The 21,620-nt window shown below is 40.8% G+C and overlaps 3 protein-coding genes across 3 annotated transcripts; 1 reads left to right on the top strand and 2 right to left on the bottom strand.

Annotated features, from left to right (window-relative positions):
- Positions 1 to 849: 849 nt before the first annotated feature.
- ppp1r3da (protein phosphatase 1, regulatory subunit 3Da) lies at positions 850 to 2,327 on the bottom strand. Its single transcript, XM_061056719.1, has one exon. It carries the CDS (start codon positions 2,325 to 2,327, stop codon positions 1,407 to 1,409), a length of 921 nt encoding a protein of 306 aa, XP_060912702.1. The 3' UTR covers positions 850 to 1,406.
- A 630-nt stretch (positions 2,328 to 2,957) lies between these two features.
- On the top strand, positions 2,958 to 6,957 carry fam217ba (family with sequence similarity 217 member Ba). The gene is made up of 4 exons (XM_061056718.1): positions 2,958 to 3,661; positions 3,767 to 3,872; positions 4,006 to 4,070; positions 4,165 to 6,957. Exons 1-4 carry the CDS (start codon positions 3,555 to 3,557, stop codon positions 5,591 to 5,593), a joined length of 1,707 nt encoding a protein of 568 aa, XP_060912701.1. The 5' UTR covers positions 2,958 to 3,554; the 3' UTR covers positions 5,594 to 6,957.
- Positions 6,958 to 7,804: 847 nt separating this feature from the next.
- On the bottom strand, positions 7,805 to 11,849 carry ttll9 (tubulin tyrosine ligase-like family, member 9). Its single transcript, XM_061057381.1, is given in 15 exon segments — positions 7,805 to 8,139; positions 8,260 to 8,384; positions 8,891 to 9,004; positions 9,410 to 9,606; positions 9,738 to 9,796; positions 10,023 to 10,110; positions 10,192 to 10,232; positions 10,372 to 10,462; positions 10,575 to 10,643; positions 10,762 to 10,854; positions 10,856 to 10,948; positions 11,050 to 11,161; positions 11,244 to 11,336; positions 11,415 to 11,455; positions 11,744 to 11,849. Coding segments are annotated over 15 exon segments (1,302 nt in total). The 5' UTR covers positions 11,759 to 11,849; the 3' UTR covers positions 7,805 to 8,068.
- Positions 11,850 to 21,620: the final 9,771 nt, after the last annotated feature.

Raw genomic sequence — 21,620 nt, forward strand, 5'->3', positions numbered from 1 at the left:
ATCTAGGTTAAGTACAATATTATAAGCCATTGTTACTTGGGAAACCTACTGAACTCCACAGTCAGTGTTGACTGCGCAGCTCGGTGAGAGTGATTAGTTACCCTGACAACCTAACCTTATCACATTTATCTTCAAAGCTTTGAAGGACACCTCATTTAGAGACATAATCTTATTACCATAGTCTAATACATCTGACAAAAGATGAAATATTTCTTGCTTCCTTTACTTTAACATCAAGCCCCTTAAAAGGCGTTAGCTCATCGTATGTTAGCTTCACATTACCTTCTTTTACCTCACCTTAACAACGCTGACTTTCGAAGCAGGCCCTGACTAATTTAAAGCATAGGGTGTGTGACATAGGTCTATTTCTATTCTTGTAACTCTACTTACTGTGATATCCAACATCAAAACATGATATACCAATAGTTTGACAGGTCCCCAGTTTCTCTGTTTGTTCGGTACAAAACGCGCGAAGTCTCTCGTTTGGCACGCATGCGCGTCATGTAGCCCTCTTTTCCACTTCCGTAAAACTCACTTGGGGGTTTTCAAATACGGTTCTGTCTTTCTTGTAGAAAATGAGCAAACGGAACAGTGAAGTGAAAAGTAGGATTGTTTTCCCATGCGGACATCTTTTTGTGTACTGGATTGTACATTTGTAGATCACAAAGAAAAAAATAATAATTGTCCATTTTCTTCAACAAATCATTGACCTTCTGGTAGATATGTTTTTTTTATGGATTTCGATGTTGTTCTAGTTACAGTAGTCTATAGGCTAGGGAATAAAAACAAGTAATCAAAAAAGAAACAATATATTATACAGCCATTTATATTAATGATAAAATTACTGTCTGAGTTTTGTGTGCAGGTGTTCTTTATTGTTAAACAAAATAAGCATTCATTTGATATTCTTTAAAAGGTTTAAAAAAATATTGTGACATGTTTTGGACAGTTTATGTGACAAATATTCACTCAATATTTGTGGATCAATATACTAGGCCTAAGTATCACTGTATAATATAGGCCACATAATTGTTAAGAACACCACAGTTGTGAAAAGTATAAAACTATTTTGTAAAATAATAAGTGTCACATTCATCTGACTTTCCAATAAAGGGATTTTTTTTAATGTGACAAACATAAGGTGCATTTAAAAAAAAAAAAAAAAAAAATACCGACCTATAATAGTGGCACTAAAGTTGGCTTCAGATGTTAGAGCAGGAGTGTAGTTATTACATTGTGGCAAAGTTTGCTCAGAGTTTTGCATTTATATGAACAAACTTCATTCAAAGAAGTCATCTGTTTACACATGTCAAACAAAATGAAGATTGCGTTACTATGAAGTTATGCATTATTAATATCATACAGACAACGGTGATAAAGTGCTCTGAATAAATTCCACATTTAGTTTAAAAGAAGTGCACCATGCTGTCCTCACATTCTTTTGGCACAGTGAGCTTGTAGTTATGGCAAACTAACTTGTAATTCTCTCCATTATTGTTGTCCCAGTATTCAGTCCCGTGCACTTTGTACTTTATTGCAAACTGTAACACTGCACCTGGCTGGAGGAATGGAGGAACAGGTAGGTGAAATCGAAATGTGTCACAACTGAGTTGCTCCCTGCATCCTTCTGAGGTTTTAGTGATGGCTGACACCCAGGAGGCTTTAGTTTCTGTACAGCTTCCCCACTCTGTGAATGTATAGCGAGCTGTGACTTCCTTCTCAAAGTCCAGATTGAGGACCTGGGTGATTCCTATGACACCCAGTTCAAAACACAACACCCTCTCCAGACAAACTTTCTGCTGATGAAGACGATACAGGAACCCTGGCTGGTCACCAGGTTGTTGGGCAAAAACCGGCCTCAAATATGGCATGGATATCTCCAGATGCTTTCCATCAGCTAATTCTGCACCCATCAACAATCTGAAGGTAACATGATGGGGGACAAATGGATCCTCTCCTGATTTAAAAAGCCTGATGTCTTCAAGATCGAGCCCCAAAGAGTCAACAAACCGTACACCAACATTTCTGCATTTGTTCTTCTTCTGCGTGGTGGCGGGCAGAGAGCGTGACCTTTGTCGGATGATGGGTTTCGGCGGTGGTTCACAGGACGGACTGTGATGGAACTCTCGTTTTTTGGGCTGAGAGACTCTCGGGCTTGGGGGGCGGATTGGAATCGGCTTCTTCGCTTCGCTAGATTTGTCGGCTCGAAGCATTTCAGTCAGGTTGATGGTCATGCAGGGCCTTGAGATTCTTCTGCATAAGCTGGATATCTGCTCTTCGGATTTGGAAGAGTGAATCCTCTCATGTCCAATGAACCACCCTTCCATGTTCAGGTGAGAACTGGGGTCTGCTCACCTGTAAAACAAAGTTGTGAAGCATGATGTAAAATCTTCACTGACAGAATGCACTGTGACAAAACACATATTAACAGTTTAGGTAGGAAATGTAGCCTACGTCGTGCGACAAATTTGATTAAAACAACATGTGTTAAAGTTTGACAGCACAGAACATTCTCATTGTCAGAGTGGGCGTGTGCTGAGAAGCCTACGTGTCTAAACGCATACAGCATACTACACTCTGTGAACAGCATTACCGAAAGAGCATTTCATACGCTTCAATAAAAGCAGACGCCGAAATCACCCCCAGAATAAAAACAATATAAAGCGGTAGTTACATAAAAGCAGCAGTAATGTCGCCTTAAGCTCGACCCTCCATTTATTGTGGTATTTATTGGAGCTGCGCGTTTCCGTGCGCCACAGATTCTCCGCTATTGGCCACAATCGCATGACCTAATTTAAAACTCCCGACCGTCGTCACTACTCCACAAAGAAGCATACACATCCGTATCGTGACTCGATGGAGATCAGCAATCATATGCGCAGTTAACAGGAAGCTACATGGGGAGCAAAGTGTCACTGGAGATACGTGGGAGATTGAGTAAGTTTGGCGTAACGTTACCTGAGTGTGTTTTCTTTCTAACTTCTTCCCTCGAATTTAAGATTCGCCGTTCAGCCACTTTTATTCTTCATTGTGTATCTGTTGTAAGTAGACTTGCCAGAGATGGTTTGAATGTTTCATTTAAAGCGCGACTAGTGTACTTTGACTTCAAGTCCCATGATGCACTTCTGATGCCCACTACAAGGCAGCAGCCAGTCAGCAGCAGGTAAACAAACCTATCTTGCTCCTTGAGAAGGCGAGCCAAACAAAGCGTATGCGCTGTCGGAATATCCTGCATCTTTAATGGCGAGGAGGATGATAGTCGAAAGAGAGATGCGTCAGCTGTCACCAATTCATTAAAAAAAAACCATTTTCGCCGCATTGTCATTTAACGGAGGCGCGTCAACGACAAGCAGAAGGACGAGTTGAACCTGCAGTGAATAAACTAGCGTCGACATATGCGCATGATGCATTGCAGCACTTTTGAGAAAACTGGTGTTTTTAGCCTCATTCTCAGAATAGGTTACATGGTCCGGGATGTTGGCTGGCTTCTTTAGCTACCGTAACTTTTGATTGTGCTGGATTCTAAACAACACCCCGTCTGTGCGACCTGCAACATGGGGCCCATCATGCAGGAACGCACGGCATCCTCGACGCTGAAACGAGTCGTCTCCAAAGAGAAAATTCGAGTAAAAAACACTGAGAACAGTGTGCCAGTAACCAGGTAAGGACCACGTTACAGTACAGTAATTCAAAATGTTGCTTGTCATGCTGGTCTGAGGCAAAGGCTTGGGGGCGGGCCTGACACACCGTTATCATGTTTCCACAGTTCAAAGAAAGGTAACAAGATGAAGAAAGCAGCGGGTCAAATGAAAAATGGTCTCCAAGGACCAGGACCGGGTCAGGAAAAGGACACACTGACCACAGTGCAGAAGGTGAGGAAGTGTCATTGTGGTGAACAAGAGATATATTCTTTTTCATCTATGGCAGGGATGTGTTGGGGTCTGTATAACTCATACAATTACAGCCAGAAATAATCAAACTATTTACATAATGCTGGTTTTATAGGGTGCACAGTCAAAGGGAGGCAGATTCAAAACTGCCACTGCAAGGAATACAAGCAAACTCTCCAGGTATGCGTGCAGTCTCACTGAGTACTTGCTTCAGTTACTGTAATCCCTAAATCCCAAAAGAGCTTTTTCTTTACACTTGTCTGTCTCTTCCCAGCCCTGAAGAAGAAGATTTAAGACCTCCGCTTAGAAAACACTTATCTGTGCACAGGAAAGAGGAGAAACGTGAAAATCAACGGTTGACACAATGCAGCAATGAGCTACACCCAAATCGAGGAGCAATGGGTAAAAATCGGCGAGCTCTTTCATTGCCTCTCTCCCCAATATCCGGTCTACGACACATGCCATCCCACCCCCTGTCACACTCCCCAGCCCCCACCCCAGAATCCCTACAGCATCACTACAACCAGAAGGATATTGACACTGACAGTGCTAGTGATCTGTCAGACTCTGAGAGACTGCCCGTGTTGCCCTCTCCATGTACCCCCTGTACCCCTCCTCACCTCAACCTCAGGGCCGAGGTCATCAACACCAATGACTTTCCACCTGACTTCCCGGGACCCCGAGGGTGTGTGGGTGATGAAAGTGAGAGTGACAAACCCAGCTACAGTTACACAGATTTTCTGCCGCCGCCCTTCAACAGCTGGAGCCTGAGACAGCTTGCCGTCTTTATCCACACAGAGGGCCGTGGGGCCCCCAGGCCCAAGCCTGTAGGGAATTTAGAGAAGTACCTGGAGAGGTTGCTGCAGCTGGAGTGGCTCCAGATCCAAACAGTGCAAGCAGAGAGCAACAGGCCGCCTGGCAGCCGACCAAGACCACAGGGCTTTCCCTCTGCTACCACCGCACACCCTGCGCACAGGCCTCACACGGCACCATCATCTCGTCTCAACTCCCCCAAAGGGCTGCGGCAGAGCCAGCGGGCCTTCCCACTGGCACCTTTAAACAACCCTCCATCACCTGCTTCAGCCCAGCACTCCCGCTTCCCAGTTTGCCCACATTGTCACATTCGCTACCCGCTGTGCAATGGGAGCTGCTCTGCCAATGCGTACCAGCGCCACTCGAGGCTCAGCCCACTGCTTGAGCACAGAGCCAGACCCGGGGCACCAGCAAAAAGGAGCAGCAGTGAGACCAGAGCAACCTCCACGGAAGGTACAAGCCCAGGAGGACAAGGTGGTGGAGAAGGAGGAGCCCACACCCCAGTTAGCCCCTCAGCTGGTAGGAGTCATCTCAGACAAATGCAGGCTGCAGGCAATGCACGTAAGCAACCCCAGGAGTCTGGAAGCAACCCGAACAGCCGAGGACCAGTGAGGAAAAGCCGCCTCAGAGCTAACTCTGAGACAGATGTTAAAAAGGAGTCTGGTGGCAGTAAAGCCGCTGGTGCAGAGAAACGTGTCTTTGCTGCAAGCAAGAGAGAGGTCATGACCTCTAAGAGAGCAGAGAAGGACTGGCAGAGGCAGGAGACAGGAGGTCAGGCCTCTAAAACTTCAATGAAGAGATCTGCTAAAGAGCCGCAGTCTATCTCCAAAGCACTGCTTAGTAATAAGCAGAATGGCAAAACAAAAAATGTTCACTTTGTCGCAAAGTAATCTGTGTACACTTACAGTATTGCACTTTACTTAGTGTTAACTTGGTCCAGGAGCTTGAACCATTGCTTGCTTTCTGTGTAAAACTAACTGTTGTACAGAAGTCTAAATCAGTGATGTACAGCCTCCAAAAGTCATAACTAACATGAGCAGCTAGAATAGAGACAGCAGTCACTTCAAAGAAAAACACTTAAATGAAACGTATATTTAGATATTGTATTTATTCAAAATGTATGGTACAGTCATAATGTTAAACTCTGTGGTGACAGAAGAATAATTACGGCCTTCAACAAGACAGGAGTTTAAAAGCAACGCTTCTGTGTTGTTACAGTTATTTGCACTTCACAGTCAGGTCTCCTTGTGCTACTACTGGTGGAATAGCTAGGCATTGAACAAAACATCTACTGAACCACTTAACAGCTTTCGGCATAAGTAATCCATAGTGAAGTTTAACATAGATCATTGCATTTTGATCATCCAATACAACCGTAGCTGTAATAAGTAGTTTGAATGTTAGAATGTCTTGGTTTTCAGTGCTTTTTACTTTACTTCATGTTGCTTTTTATCCTTTCTTTGGTGCCTCATGTTTTAAGTCACATGTTCAGTTGGAGCGTCTTAGGCTGAAATGAAGGTGGCGCAATAAGTGGTGTTATACTACAGTAATGTATGTTTCAGATATATTTGTGCAATGGATTTATAACTTTGGTTACAAGGGCTCTTCATATTTGAACAGCTTGAATTGTAGTTGATGATGATATACTGTATTTTGCATAGAACTGAGCTCTTTCTATCATTGAAGACAATGTTATGTTTGCTATGAATGTAAATGCATATTTTTCCAAATTTTATATACCATAGTTATATTTATGAAAAGTGTTGTGGTTGACCTGTATTCACCATTGTCATTATCATGTTTACATTGTCATGCACAAATACAAAATATTTCGCAAAAAAGCTGAATGTAATATAATGTATCAATGGGTCATTCTTATGCTGAAGTGTAATTTAAACACATCGTTGCTGTTATGCTGTAAGAGGTTGTTGTCTACACATATACCCTCCATCCTCCACTGCAAACTTGAAGATTTAAGAACACTGTTTAGAGTGTCTTTTCTATCTGTTGTGATTTACCATGCACACCGAATTCATGAAAACACTGCAATGTTAATAATGTGATATGTATTCATATTGCACATCTCCTTAATATTCATGTAAAGTATAAAAGCCATAGACAAGGGACCAGAAATGGTGGTGATATTATAAATGTGTAAATGATGTTGACAAGCACGCAGAAAGATTGTGGTACATATTTTCACAATGTTGAATGCAAGTATTTGACAGCATAGAAATAAATGTTTTGCACTCAAGGGAAACTGATGTATTGGACATTCTTTGAAACGCATGAAGACTTTGTACACAGTTCACAAATGAAGCTTCAAGTAAGTTAAAGCAGGAAGATTGTTTTGTACTCATTCATACATTCACTCCCTCTCTTCCTCTCCCTCGGTCTTCCTGCTCAGGTGATCAGCTGATAACGGGGGTTAACTCTTCTTAGTCCTAAATACAACCAGATTATACCAAGACATCTATCGACCAGTCATCCTGCTGTTGCATTTTGAAATTTGTTCTCCTCTTTTTTGCAGTTTGTCATTTCATTTTGATTGCAGCAACTCTTCTCCATCCCAGTCACCTCCATTCCATCTCAAGTGTCTAGGTCCAGCTCCTCAGACGCCCACTCATCACATCCTGCACACTTCATCTTATCCCATCTCCCCCTATCCCATTTTTCTTAACAATGAGTATGGTCTTTTACCTGCTCTTTTGTAAAGCGCCTCGAGATAAAACTTGTTATGAATCTGCGCTCTACAAATAATGAGTGATTGATTGATTGATCACCACCGTCGGTGTCTAGACTCCATCAGGCTGGCATCCTATCCTGCTGCCAGCCTCACTACCTTCAAAGACATTGCACATTATCTTTTTTAATTAAGTCTCTACTGATTGAAATTTCTTTACTATGTCTACATATACACAGTCAAAGTGTCCTTAGGCAAGATACTGAATCCACAATTACATAGCCATTGGTGTGTTAATGTGAGTGAATGGAATAGTGTTTGGAAGTTGGGAAAATTACATAGCAGCCATCAGTCAATGAATTTGACATATAGTGTGAAAAGTGCTTGAAGTGATCAGAAGACTAGAAAAGTGCTATGCAAGTTCAAGTTCATTTACCATTGACTTTACAGTATAGTTAGAATAAGTGACTACATTTGAAAGTATAACAAGTTTTGCAATTGAAAGTTTAGCTTTCATTGATTTGCAATCAGTATTTACTGTTTAACTAAGATGATGAGAATCAGAACAGATCATCACAAATCATAATATCACTTCGATTTTTCAGTTATTTGTGTTCACTGGAGCCGCTCTTCTCACAGAGACTACTAAGCACAGCACTTAGTGGGACATGAAAAGAATGGGTCACGTCCTCTTCTGGCCTGGATATGGTTTCAGAAGCTGGCGTAGCTGTTTCTCTCTGTCATTCACACACCCTGCAAAAGATAAGCAGGTCAAGAATTGCAGAAATTCATAAAAAATTCTAACCGCAATAATGCCTTGCATTTTTTTAAATAAAAAAAAAAGTTACTTTTTTGTCAGACTGACAGTTTTACCTAAGTGGGTGTTGGCAGTGACACATGTTATGCCGATTGATTCCATGTTGAAATCCTCTCTGAAGACAGGCCCATCATTCCACATGAGATCATAGCCACCCACTCTTTTCTCTCTGCCAGTAAGCCTAATAAGTAACAGAAACACAGTCAATTAGGTCAATGCACCAGCATGACAGATAGAGATCAAGTGAACTCATTATTTGTTGTACAGCGGTCACCTTGTGTGATCTGAGGAAAATTGTAAAAAGACGTTTATGACACAATCTGTAACTGTCTCTTCTTACATTTACTTTTGGTTCACACTCTTTTATCAGGAGACATGCTACTAACACAGATAGGCCAGATATTTTGAATTAGAGATGTCAGAGAGAGGTACACAGGGGACAGTCCCCGGGTTGTTTGGGAGTCAGTGCCTTGGTCAAGGCCACTTCAGCAGGAGTTTAACTGGCACCTCTGCAGCAACAACCAGACACATTTCCACCCATTGTCCCTATGTATATTTACTAAGATTCAAAAGATTACACTTTCAAACTTCTTCAGGAATTATAAAATAATGTGACAAGTAAATGTTGAGACAAGACGTCCTCACACATTTTTCTCTGATGACAAAACAGCAAAATGATGCTCTCACCTTCCCTCCATATCAACAACATTCAAAGTATCTTCAAGCAGCCGACACTTCATCTCATAATCCTCTTGACTACTCGGTGTGTGTGACGGAGAGGCATTCACCTCAATTAACCACCTGCAAAGAAAAAGACAGAAGGTGATGACATTCACCAAACATTTACTTAGCATTCTGGCCGGCATTAAGCAGCTCGGAAACTTAGGTGGACAGAAGCAATTGAGTAAATGTTGCTTGATTTGCATATTGGAAAGGCTTTCTCTTGAGAGTGTGGGTTACTATTTACAGCAGGATTATTACATTTTTTGTTCAGTTTTTTTTAAATATGCTGTGCAGATTTATGAAGTGATCCAACATGGAAACTTCTGGAGTCAACCATTAGCAGATTTACTGCTTTGTTTTTTAGTTATCAGGGAAAGCAAACCAAAGTTGTGCCTTGTTTGTTTGTCACTGCATGTGCTTTCCTCCTCATACAGTACTTGTAAATAAGTATCCTGTGTATTTTCAGACCATATGAGCACTTACGGTTTGAGGTTCTGATCCAGCAGGATGTCGTACCCATAGAGCTCAAAGCAGTGTTTGTCGTTGATAATGACCTTCTGTACACTCTGTAGACTGCAGACAAATATGTTATCCATCTCTTTAAACAGGGTTTCAACTGTCTCTCTGCCATGTTTTGCAGTCAGATATCTTCGAAGATGCTGCATCTGCCACTTACATCCCTATATATGGATGAATGAAAATTGTAGTAATAAAGATAATACAGAATTGTTTAAAGAGGATTAATTTTCAAAAACTTTAATATGCAGAACATTTATCTTAAACTATTGATAAGACTCAATCTAATTGTTACCTTTTCGGGGTCATAGTCTGGTGCCGTTTTCTGGACAGCAACATTTGTGAGGTGCATATCTGTAAAAGAGCACTAAGTAGAATGTGGGAATTTAAATGGAATTATCTCTTCCACAGGAAAGTGGAGAATGCAACAAAAAACATACTCATAAATTGGGTCAAAACGAGTTATTTAAAGCTGACTTTGATTTAAACTCTGAATATGAATACGTCCTAAACTAGGCTATGCACACAAATCAAATTCAAAAGAATAGAACAAAACGTAATTACAGCAAAAGAAGGATACACTTGTCATCAATAGTGCTGAGGGAGAAGCGGGTACTAGAGAAGCGAGCAAAGCCATCTCGATACAGCCAGACCTTCAAGGGAATATACTGAAAAAATGGACATGTAATTACCCATGCAGAAAAATATACATTATGTAAATAAAATGATGTATGAAGTTCAGTACGTACTGATGTGACAAGTACATAGACCCTTAGATCAAATTTCCTGCCTGTGGGACAAAAACAACAAAAAGTGTTTAAGGAATTATATAAAACTTCCATTTGTCCACTGTTCCTATTGTTGACAAATTTTTGAACATTCTTTGCATGATTTGTCTTAAATAGATTTGACATTTATTTTTCCATTGCCATTTATTAAGTAGGGGTTCTCTATGTAGCGTTGTGCCACGTAGCTTTCCACTTGAGCTGCATCCTTCTGATCCTCCGATCGAGTGCCATCCTGGGAATACAGTAAAATGGCAAACTGAAATATGTAGTCCTGAATGCCCAATTTTTCTGTTAATAGTTATTTAATTTACACCCACTTTCCTCAAAGTACAAATTCATGTTACCTTCTTCCAGTCTGTTATGTCTTTCAGTTTCCTGAACAGGAAAATACCTTTCCCTTGAGATTTTGCCACCTAAAAAACACTTTAGTTAATTTTCAGTGCTATAATATGCTGACTTAACTTCAGTTTCAGGGGTCATCCAAGCTGAATTTAAGTGTGGGTCTAATATCTGTGGGCTGCTTTTGCTAACCGGCTTCATGATCCAGGTGCTGCCAGGGCATCTTTTGAACTCCTCTACAAAGAGATGATATTCACTGGGCAGTGCAAACGTGCAGGGGAAAAAAATCACATTTGGACACCTCCATTCGGCCAACCTCCCTTTCAAGATTCTTCCGGTATCTTTTTAGGTTTTTCACCATGAGGTTTTTGCGTGTCAGCTGCAACATAAAACATAGAAACAAAGAAAAGGAGTTCAATGATTGTTGAGTTAAATAGCATGGTAGGCCTACTTCTAGAGATTTGGCGGATGCTGGCTCACCTCATAATGGTTACGGAAATGGTTTATCCTTACATGTTCCTCCATGTAAGAGTGATCAAAATTCTCCCTGAGCCACCCCACATCACACCAGTTGAAGTCCCACTCTCCATCCCTGTGAGATAAACAGTTCATTTCAGACAAGTACCAAATATGACAGGGACGCTAATGTGATTCTCAAAGTCAACCCAACTCACTCTTTGACCTCAAACCAGCCTGGTCTTTGGCGCAGGACATCCTGTATGGTGTTGAGTTGGCTACATTTGTAACGCACACAACTTCTACCCTCCCTGAGAAGACATTGAAACATTTAACCAGCCCTCGTAAACTTCTAACAGTTTGCAACCAACTTCAGAGAAAATACTCACCGCTCCTCAGTTTTCGTATAATCATTTTTGTTTCCAGATGTCTGCAAAGGTGAAGAAAGAAAACAGATATATTGCTTCTTTCACATCTCCTCTGGTATGCTACTTACTGGCCACGCAACCCTACCTCTACTCCACTACCTTATAACTTGTTAACTATTTAAAATAGGTAGAAACTACTCCTATGTATTCTTCAGTAAAGCTGTTTAACTGTAGTTAGCCTACTCATAACATTTAGCTAAAACCGATGCAACTAGCATTAGTTATCACATGCATTAAATTGTCACTTAAAAGTCTACAAAACAACATTTGCATCTTGTTTTTCTGTTTACCTTGTACTTTGACATGGAAGCGAACTGTATGAGAGGATCATTAACCAAAGGAGGACGAGAACAACATGAAGTCAGCAGTGGGCTACAGCTAGTCCAAGCGGTGTTTGACACCTGTTGTCATGGCAACGAGGAAATGTTCTACTGTGTGAATTATTTAAGTCACTATCAAATCACTTTAACGTACAGATGTTATTATTTTGTTTTTGTTGCCGTAATATAGGCCATGTGGGCTATCCATACCGATTTAAAGAAGCCGATAAACTATAGCCTATTCTTAAAAAAAAAAAAGATTAAAATAAAACACTAGGCCTGCTTCAAAGAGCAAAAAGTTGGGTTTGCAGACTTCTTCAGGATTGTAGCCTATGCTTGATTTTAAAACAATTGATAAATCTTTGATGAAAGAATTTAAATGATAATTTAAAAAAAACAGGAATAGGCCTATAGGCTACTCACACATAGGCCTATGTAAATAGCCCTATTGGCTATATTTGATAGTTTGTTCATCTTGGGCTGAGTTTTCTTGTAACCAACTAGTTCCTTTTTTCTTCTTTTTTTCCCTTCTTGCTCAGTCCAATGTGTAGCCTTTATGTCAACATTTATTTTTCATGTCTCAGTCAGAGCTGTAGGCCTATTAGCCTATTTTCAGGTGGAATCAGATCCGTGAATCCATAAGACAAGGATGTCGCAAGATAAAGTTTGCAATAGTAACATCGACTGTTAGCGAACTGCATAAAAGCTTCCAGTATACAAGACCACATTTATCAACCTCTAGCTTTACTATAAAATAACCACTAAGAGGCGCTAAAACCTCATCTAGCCTAACTGAATGGAGACTTTGAAGCTTATGTCGATTTATTCATTTCCCATTTTCCCACATTCAATCTACGTTTCTGACGCTTATTCTTGCTTATTCTTGCTTATTTAGCCTATAGCCTATAGCCTATATTGTTAATATTGATATCTAAAAAGGAACTAAATGCTAAATGAAGCTAAATAGACTGCCTGACAACTTTATTATTTAGGCCAATTCACCTAGCCTTCGCTGTCAACATTTTGTAAATTATCTTTTCACCCTGAAACATATGATATTTTTTGTCACAACCAAAAATAGAACCATAAGATGGTTGGCTATTTTATACAAAACAAACATTAGGCTATTATGTGCCCCCACGAAAAAGGAAAACGCCTAGAACACCCTCAGCAGAAAGAAAACCCAAAACAAAAATGCATGAATTTAACACAGCACTTTTAAAGGAACGTTACCTCAGGGATGGCTCCAGTTAGGCTATTTAACATGACAAAAGGATTACAAGTCTAAACAGTCTAGAGTGGAAGGAGCTGGGTGATATTTAACCTTTGACCACCTGCTACAAAATGTTTGAAAATCTTGAAACCCTGTATGACACAGAGAAGTCACATTGACCCCTATACACGCTCAGTCCCATATTAGCTGATCGTTAATTAATTGTATCTGATATGTGTCTGATTCTTGCAGAAAGAAGCCTGATTTCTTTGAGTTTGCATCACTGCATTTGTAAAAAAATTTCTGGAACATAACTAATTAATCCATTTGTTTATGCAGTATTAGGGCAAAGGGGAATAGGATTATTCCCTACTTCTGAATATTAAAGCATACCAGTTTAATCCATACCCAGTTTATAAAAACATTTACATTTATTCTTTCAAACACCTTATTGTCAATACTGTTAGGCTAGAATTTTGCAAAGGAATCTAGAGTCTAGCCACTAGACAATAAATAGGTATAGGTCAGATATACATCTCATATGCTGATGGCTGTGTCTTTTTCTTCTGACACTCCGACCACTAATCAAAATCAAGCATAAATAATCACAACAGGCAGGGATTAAGAAGGCTTTAAATTAATTTGGATGTATGGTTTGACTGGCAAGTGGCAACCAAAATGTCCACATGAACAAGCCTCTCAATAGTGTGTAATAGGACTGCTTTGCCGGATGTGTTAATATGCATTCTTTTTTTAAAGATTTATTTTTGGGCTTTTTGTGCCTTTATTTGAGAGATAGGACAGTGGATAGAGTTGGAAATCAGGGAGACAGAGAGTGGGGAATGACATGCGGGAAAGGAGCCACAGGTTGGTTGAAAGGTACAATAATGAAATAGAAGCATGAAAACATATCAAACTGTTGAATTCATAGGTGACAAACTTTCCATCCACAGTTACTCTTTCTAAAATTCCAAGAGGAACAATCTATAGACATAATATTGCAGTATGCATAATCTACATAATTACAGCATCTTCAAAAACATACAGACGTGTTTGCCAAGGCTGTCCATTGGCATCATTCTAATTACATATTCAATTTTTTATTTATGTTATTGCTTTTTGACGAGAGACTTCAGTTTAGTCCTCAGAAAATGTTATTTACTCCATGTCTCTCATAACTCAGCCTCTGGAAAAATCTATTTCTTGAACAGGTCAACTGTAGGTGCCAATGAGAGGTCAAACCTTCAAGCCTGTATTTTGGCGCAGATTTTCTGTATCCGTGTTTGTGCTTCAGCATTCGGTTTGGCAGTCATCCCTGCAGATAATTTTTTTAACAGTATCTGGCAGCAGAGCCTGAAAAAAACAAAACCTCGATGGAAACCAGTATCTTGGAATCAAAAAATGTTTTTGAGATCAACCTATATTGACTGCCATCTCCTGCATCTCCTGCCTCATGGGAATATTCTACATGATATGATCCTCATCATCCTCATGATCCTCATGATCCTCATGATCCTCATGATCCTACATGATCCTCATTCTACATGATATGAAGAAAAACTGCTCTTTATTTTCCAATTAAATCCCAAAATTCACATTTTCTTTGAAAAGCAGTCTTTTATTGGCTTAGTGTGCCAATGCAGATTTACTAACATTTTGGTTTTACTTAATCTAAAAAAGCACGTCTCACTGCCAAAACTTCTCAGGTCGTACATTTCCATTGGCTGATGATCATCTGTAAACAGTTGTAAACAAAAAGTTTCTGGACTATGACTGAAGACCATCATATGTTACTTATAAGGCAGGCATCCTGCTGGCTTTATGGTGATATTCCTCACCTCAGAGTGATGTGCTGTTTGGTGAAAAGTTCAGTTCAACCACATATCTTACTGTTAGAACCCTTTTCCAAATGCAAGAAACACCTTAGCATGTATGCTGCTTATTCTGATAAAGTATGCAAGGGCAAGAAAGGTTAAAGCTTTGGATGAAAGGGAATATTGAACTAAGTTTATGTTGAGTTCCTGTGTGCAGGTGTATTGCATTTTTTTTTTGCACGTAATTACACGTGGGCAAGAAATAAACTCTTTTTCCAGCTAAAATGTTGTTTGTTTCTTTATTTGTCTGTATCTTTTTCTGTCTTTCTCTAACTCTTTCCCACTTTCTTGGCCCAGCTGGTCGTGGCTGATGGCTGTCAACCAGTGAACCTGGTCTTGTCAAGGTTTTTGCCTGTTAAAAGAAAGTTTTTCCCTGCTTCAGTTGCCAAGTGCTTGCTCACTGATGGATTAATTTAGGGTCTGTTTGAATTGTATAACAGAGAGTAAGCCACATAAATAAAAAATATTTGATTCATTAAATTAAAATAGTATTAGAGGAATGTGGAAATTAAGAGGTGATGGTGTAACTTTTGTCTGTAGTGTTAAAAAAGGGCAATCTTTCAAGGGCCCTGCATTTTAAATCCACTTCCCTTCTGTATTTGATTTGCTGCACTTATCAATCACGTAAAGGACCATTTTACATTATACAGTTACCCACATTCATTTCAACAGGCTTATATACCTACAGCCTCTGGGATGTTAATGCCATACGTTTATTGTTCCTGCCTTCCATAGCTTGGTAGCTCCATAGCACTCCAGGGATAATGAGTCCTCAAATCCCCAGGCTTGCACACTAAAAATGTTGTCTATGAAAACACCAGAGGAGGCCAAGAAAAAACATGGATGAAATGGCAGCTGCAGTCCTCCTGAAATCTAATATATACCCATTTTCCTCCTGGTTAAACCCAGTATAGACCTCTACATTGTGTTTCCCTCTGCTGAGCGGATTAAGGGAGGCTGTGATCAGCACAAGCAGATGTTAGCAGGCAGAAAGCGAACATACAGCTGGACTACTATACTGTATGCTATGCTGTGAAACCATATTTCTGACTACTGGGCAAAGCAAGAAGAAAAATTAAAGGAAAAAATGAATTTAACGTCATCCCGTAGGGGAAAACCTGGTAACTTAGGGTAGATACTGAGTTTGCTAAGAAACACAAGTGGTACCACCTAAACTGTAAAACTTGTTGCATAATGCAATGAGATTAAAGTGTGAGATGTATAATTAAGTGGGCACTGTTAGTTTTCACACCTCATTCCATGTTAGTCTCTGCCAATCCTAAAACCAAGTTATTTCAGAGAAAAACCCAAAATGACACATTGAGAGCATATGGGCATCATGTGTTAAAATTTAATGCAGCTGACTTTTTCTGAAAGCATTCTGTCTCTACATTGGAGTCAGGAGTAAGAAAACAGAATATGGTCTTCATTTATAAGGAATTTCTCCCTGTTTCCCAGCTTGGGGAATATGCCAGAGAATGGTGGTATGGCACAAAACCTTAGCCTGGGGGAATTTGGGAAGAAACTAGAGGGCAGTGGTGAGGCAAACTGATCTATATTTAGTTCTACTGGACGCGTCTGATGCAAAAGAACAAATCCAGGACACCTGTGTAAAACTTAGGCAGAAAAAGAGAAGAGTAAACAATATAGGAGACTTTGGATGATCATGATAAGGTATCAGATTTAAAATCTTCCCATTGGGGTATGGTTCTGTGTAATTGCATGTGTATACCTTTAACTCGGCAGGAAACTTAATCTTTTTATACAAATTTTCAGGTTTTTATCCTTCATCCGTTAGTTCATCCTTGCAGAATTATTTCCACAAGAGATGAAAAATATTACAGTCACAGTAGAACATTATAGAAATCTGACTAGATTAACAGGCTCCCTCTGTTCCAGGTTTCTATAGCAGTCTGCTGTTTGATAATAATAATCGCCCTGAGAGGCAAGTAAAAGCAAGAGGAAATTGGGGTTGGAGGCTCAGAGAGGTATGTTTGTTTTCATATTAGGGAGCTGAGTTGAAGGTACAGCCCAAACGGCAACCTCCAGTGTTGGAAATTAAGCCAAAGCAATAGTATGAAAAACCTGCAGTTCCTCAACGGTCCACTTGAGACTGGATACAAAAGAGAGTGTTTAAAAAAAATGATTGTGATGATAAAAACAGGTATTGATAATAAGTGGCGGGAAAGAGCTGACTGATGGGGGTGTGTGTTTTAACTGTGTGCCAGGAGGCTTAAAGCCCCCCTCAGCTACAACTCTTTGCCTATTACTAGCTTTGCCAAAAGTCTGCTTCAAAAACCAATGGGTGACATCACAGACTATCTCCATTTTAAAACAGTCTATGGTACACCCTCATAAAATCTCCTGCTGGCTCATCGTCAGTTAATATGCACACACATTTCCTTCTTATTCCCAAAAGTGTAGCTGCATGATTATATATGCATAATTATGCAGCTGATGTGTGTCGTGTTTAAGAACTTGGCACTTCAGAAAATGCTCACTAACATTACTTAATCCATGGAAAATATAAATTAGTCAGAGTGCAATTGTATTATTTGTTAGAAAGATTCTGAATTAATTGTACCAACAATTCCTTATCCACCTATTGTCATGTTAGGAAAACAGGGAACTGGACCCAATTGCAGTATAACCCAAAAAGAGTTATTGAAACAAAAAAGGCAAAAGGCAAACAAAAACTTAATTTCAAAATTCCAAAAAGGGAGAACAACGAGGAATTGCAAGGAACCACAGAGAACAACTGACATGGGAAAAATGTAACAATGAACTGACAAAAAGAGGGAAGAAACACTAATGTAAGCGACGTGGGTGTATGTGAAGGAATAAATCAGTCCAAACACGTTCTGAGTCTTTCTCATAACTTTAGTCAGCTTCTCCGACGCACGATACATTTCCCAACCTCTCTTCTTCTCCTGTTTTCCCTTCCCTGACTACACAGCTCACTCCTGCCTGCAGCGCCCACTAGGTGGCCTACCTAATAACAGGATATTAAAGGTCCCATATTATGCTTTTTCTGGTTTTATATGCGTTTTTCAAGTGTCCTGTGCATGTTTAGGCACATCTATGTGCAAAAATTCAAAGTCCGCGGAAACGCGGCTTCTCCTATGTCCTCATGTTAGCTGTAGCATTAGCCACATGTAACGCTCGGTTCTAGCCCCCCTCGATAAAAATGTGTCAGTCTGACGTCATTGTCAGTGTGAGATCACTGATCTAAGCCCATTGGCTTGTTGTGGCAAGCCCAGCAGCTCATGTTGCACGCCCGTTAACTTCTGTAGCACGCCCACGATATGCCGTAGCCTGCGGTAGCGCAGTAGTGCTAAGGTGCTAATGTTTATGCTCCCCTCGGACGGAGCCAGTGGCTGCATTCCCAATATGGTAAAAGAGGCGGGACATTTCCGAGAACCGTGCTGAGCAACTGACAAATAACGACAGAGCGGATCGGCAGACCAATCAGAGCAGACTTGGCCCACGTGGGGTCTAACAGTGTGGGCTCAGCAGAGCGTAGCTGACGGACTCAGAGCGTAGAGGGAGCAAGGAGGAGCAGTACATGAAAACAGACACTTTTTTCGGACTTTAGCTATTGTGAACGTACAAAAGTAGGAACATAGATTAAATATACCAACCCCAAAAAGGGGCTCTTTAACATTACTGTAAACACTTGTAACCAACATTTTAGCAATCATTTAAGAACATACTAAAATTATGTCTGCATAGAGAAAGAACATAATAAACATATGTTTCTAACTTATTTGCATATCCCATTTTCACTCTTACACTAAGACCAAATACACATGGATAATCAGACAGAGGTGAGACTAACGACACGGTTGAAGAGGGCAGGGCCTCCATCAAGGATACAGGAATGGGCAGGGCCTCCAACGCGGACGCAGAAGTCACAGGGCTACCCACGGTGTCACAGGGGTGGGCAGGGCCTTCCATAGAAACACAGGAGTGCGCAGGACCTCCCACGGAGACACAGTAGTTGGCAGGACCTCCCACGGAGACACAGGAGTCAGCTGGACCGCCAAGGGGGAACCAGGAGTCAGCTGGACCGCCAAGGGGGAACCAGGAGTCGGCTGGACCGCCGAGAACCAGAACCCCCCCCACACACACACACACTCTGCAACAGGGGGCTTGAGTCGCTCAGAAGGCACAGGGGCCCGGAGTCGTCCAGCAGGCACACTGGGCCGGAGTCACTCAGCATTAACAAGCAATGGGGGCTGAAGGTGCGCAGCAGGCACAGGCATAGAGGACTGACAGCGCTTAGCAGGCAAAGGCACAGGGAACAGACGGCGCTCTGCCAGCACAGGGAACAGACGGCACTCTGCCTGGACTGGGAGCAGACGGCGCTTTGCCGGAACAGGGGGCAGACGGCGCTCTGCTGGAACAGGAACACAGGAAGGCTGAGGCTCTGGGAAGCCTGAAGGTCCTGGCTCTGGGAAGCCGGAAGGCTGGCACACCGGCTGCTGGGGCTGAAGCTTGGGCTGGCACATCGGCTGCTGTGGCTTAGGCTTGGGCTGAGGCTTGGGCTGGCATACCAGCTGCTGTGGCTGACTCTTAGGTTGAGGTCTGGACTCTGTTGCTCGGCTCCAAGGCAAGGTCCTGCAGAAAAGCCACCAGAGAGCTGGATGATATGGAATCCGGACATCCTGAGGCCCGACTGCGTCTCTTTCTACCTCGGGTGCCAGGGAAAAAGGCTAGACAAGTCCTGGTCCAGGGTGACTGATTGGACTCAAAATGTTTTGGGTCTGCTGGGTCCATAGCTGGTCACTTCATTCTGTCACGTTAGGAAACTGGACACAATTGCAGTATAACCAAAAAAGATTTATTTGAATAAAAAAGGAAAAGGCAAACAAAATTTACTTTCAAAATTCCAAAAAGGGAAAACAACGAGGAATCGAGAGGAACCACAGAGAACAACTGACATGGGGAAAATGTAATCACCAAAAACACACAAGGTAAACAAACAAAACTAGGATAGACAGGATAAAACAAGGAAACCTAAACAAAACTAAATAAGACCAAATCATGACACCTATAGCTTAAACCTAAAATGCCCCTTTAATTTTGTTTTACTCAGAGTACAAGGAGCAAGGCTAGGCATGCGTTTGATTGAAATCTGATTCACATTTTTTATGTAGTTACAAATCAGTAATCGGCAGCTTGCTGTCTTTATCTCAAATACATCACTGGAGACTTTTGAACTGCAGCCATGGTTAGTATTTGCTTGTTTCGCAATAATTTTATACCTTCAGAAACACGCAATAAATTTTAGCGAAGATAAGACCACAACATTCCACAGTTACGACTTGTGCAGTTATACACACCTTTGTTGTTTTGGCTTTATTCTACATCTGCAATCCTTATCCATTGTTGACAGATGTATTGGTATGTCATTGGTAATAAGCAGCAAGAAGGAGCAGTTTGAATTTCTATCTAATGCATTGATAACAATTAGATTTACATCCCTTTAGTCCTAATGTTGACAGTCAACAACAGAATCAAAGGCAGAATCAAATTCTGGCTGCATGCTCACTTCACAGGAAAAACACCTGCTTTACAGCAAGGTGTACCTGAACCAGTCAATTATACATTACATTTCACGTTACAGTGTATGAAGAAGCACACACTCCCATGAGTCTGTCTTGCAAAATCTTTCACACAATCACAACAAAATTCAACAGCCATTTGATTGTTACAGTAGACCCACCATTGTCAGAGTGAATAAAGTAAATTGACTTTTTTATGGAACCACCTCAAACCAAAATAACTTTGAAGCTGAAGTGTCTTAAATATCTAGGACAGAGATATTATACTGCTCTTTAAGTTGTATACTGCACACATCTGGAAAGAATTTGTATCTGATAGAGGAGTCCCCTTCAGTTGAATGTTTGCTCAGAGGTGTTGTTGGCAGGATGAGTGATGAGTTGCCAGGACATGCCTAAATCTAAGACAGAATCCCCCACAGTGGAAGGTAAACAAGGGGATCCCTGGGTCCAGAGAGATACCCAAGAACAAGAAACAGATGTCCTCATGTGTCCTGTGACATTATGTATAAATAGCACTCTCAATGTATGTTCGAGAGAGATCATTATTGGCTGTGTTCAGTGATTCTGCAACTTGTTAATAAATAATTCTGTTTAAAAGCAAGTCAGTCTCACCGGCGAATTTCTTCATCATCAAACATATAATCAACAACGGAAATCCACTTCAAAGCATTATTATATGTAAAGAATGAACACAATTACTGAATGTAAAAAATGCAAAGTAAAATCATTCCCTGATATTGGTCACAATTAGTCTCTCACAGTGCTGCTCTCCCGGTAAGTCAACTATCATACCAAAATCCTCATGTATACATTGCCTTCATATCTGTAGGAAACATTCAGTAGAAGAGACTGTTGTGCAAAGTTTAATGGCTTTCAGTGTTCTACTGATGTCTCTCCACCCTCTCTTTCTACTATTTTTGGGTATGAAAAAAATGCAGAAATTTGATGTTTCAGTTTAAACACTATCTTTACTTCAGGGCTCACCAAAAGGCTTACTGATGGTTGACAATTAAGCCAATGTAATGTGAGGAAATTTGAGTTTGATCGGTTTTAAAAATGACAATGCATATTATCTTTCAATTAATACTGATCATTCTGATATTAACATTATCAACTGTGATGATGATGAAACAGGGAAGTCTTCTGTTAATTATAGAGGTTGAAGTTGAGCAGCTCAAAGATTCCCTTTAATA

Source organism: Labrus mixtus, chromosome 15 (assembly GCF_963584025.1).
Source record: "Labrus mixtus chromosome 15, fLabMix1.1, whole genome shotgun sequence".
In the NCBI taxonomy this organism is placed as follows: Eukaryota; Metazoa; Chordata; class Actinopteri; order Labriformes; family Labridae; genus Labrus; species Labrus mixtus.

Bases quoted from the DNA above. Each gene is read 5' to 3' on its own strand.
- ppp1r3da (XM_061056719.1), bottom strand. From the start codon at position 2,327: ATGGAAGGGTGGTTCATTGGACATGAGAGGATTCACTCTTCCAAATCC.
- fam217ba (XM_061056718.1), top strand. From the start codon at position 3,555: ATGGGGCCCATCATGCAGGAACGCACGGCATCCTCGACGCTGAAACGA. The intron at 3,662-3,766 runs GTAAGGACCACG...ATGTTTCCACAG, and splicing joins AACAGTGTGCCAGTAACCAG to TTCAAAGAAAGGTAACAAGA. The intron at 3,873-4,005 runs GTGAGGAAGTGT...CTGGTTTTATAG, and splicing joins CACTGACCACAGTGCAGAAG to GGTGCACAGTCAAAGGGAGG.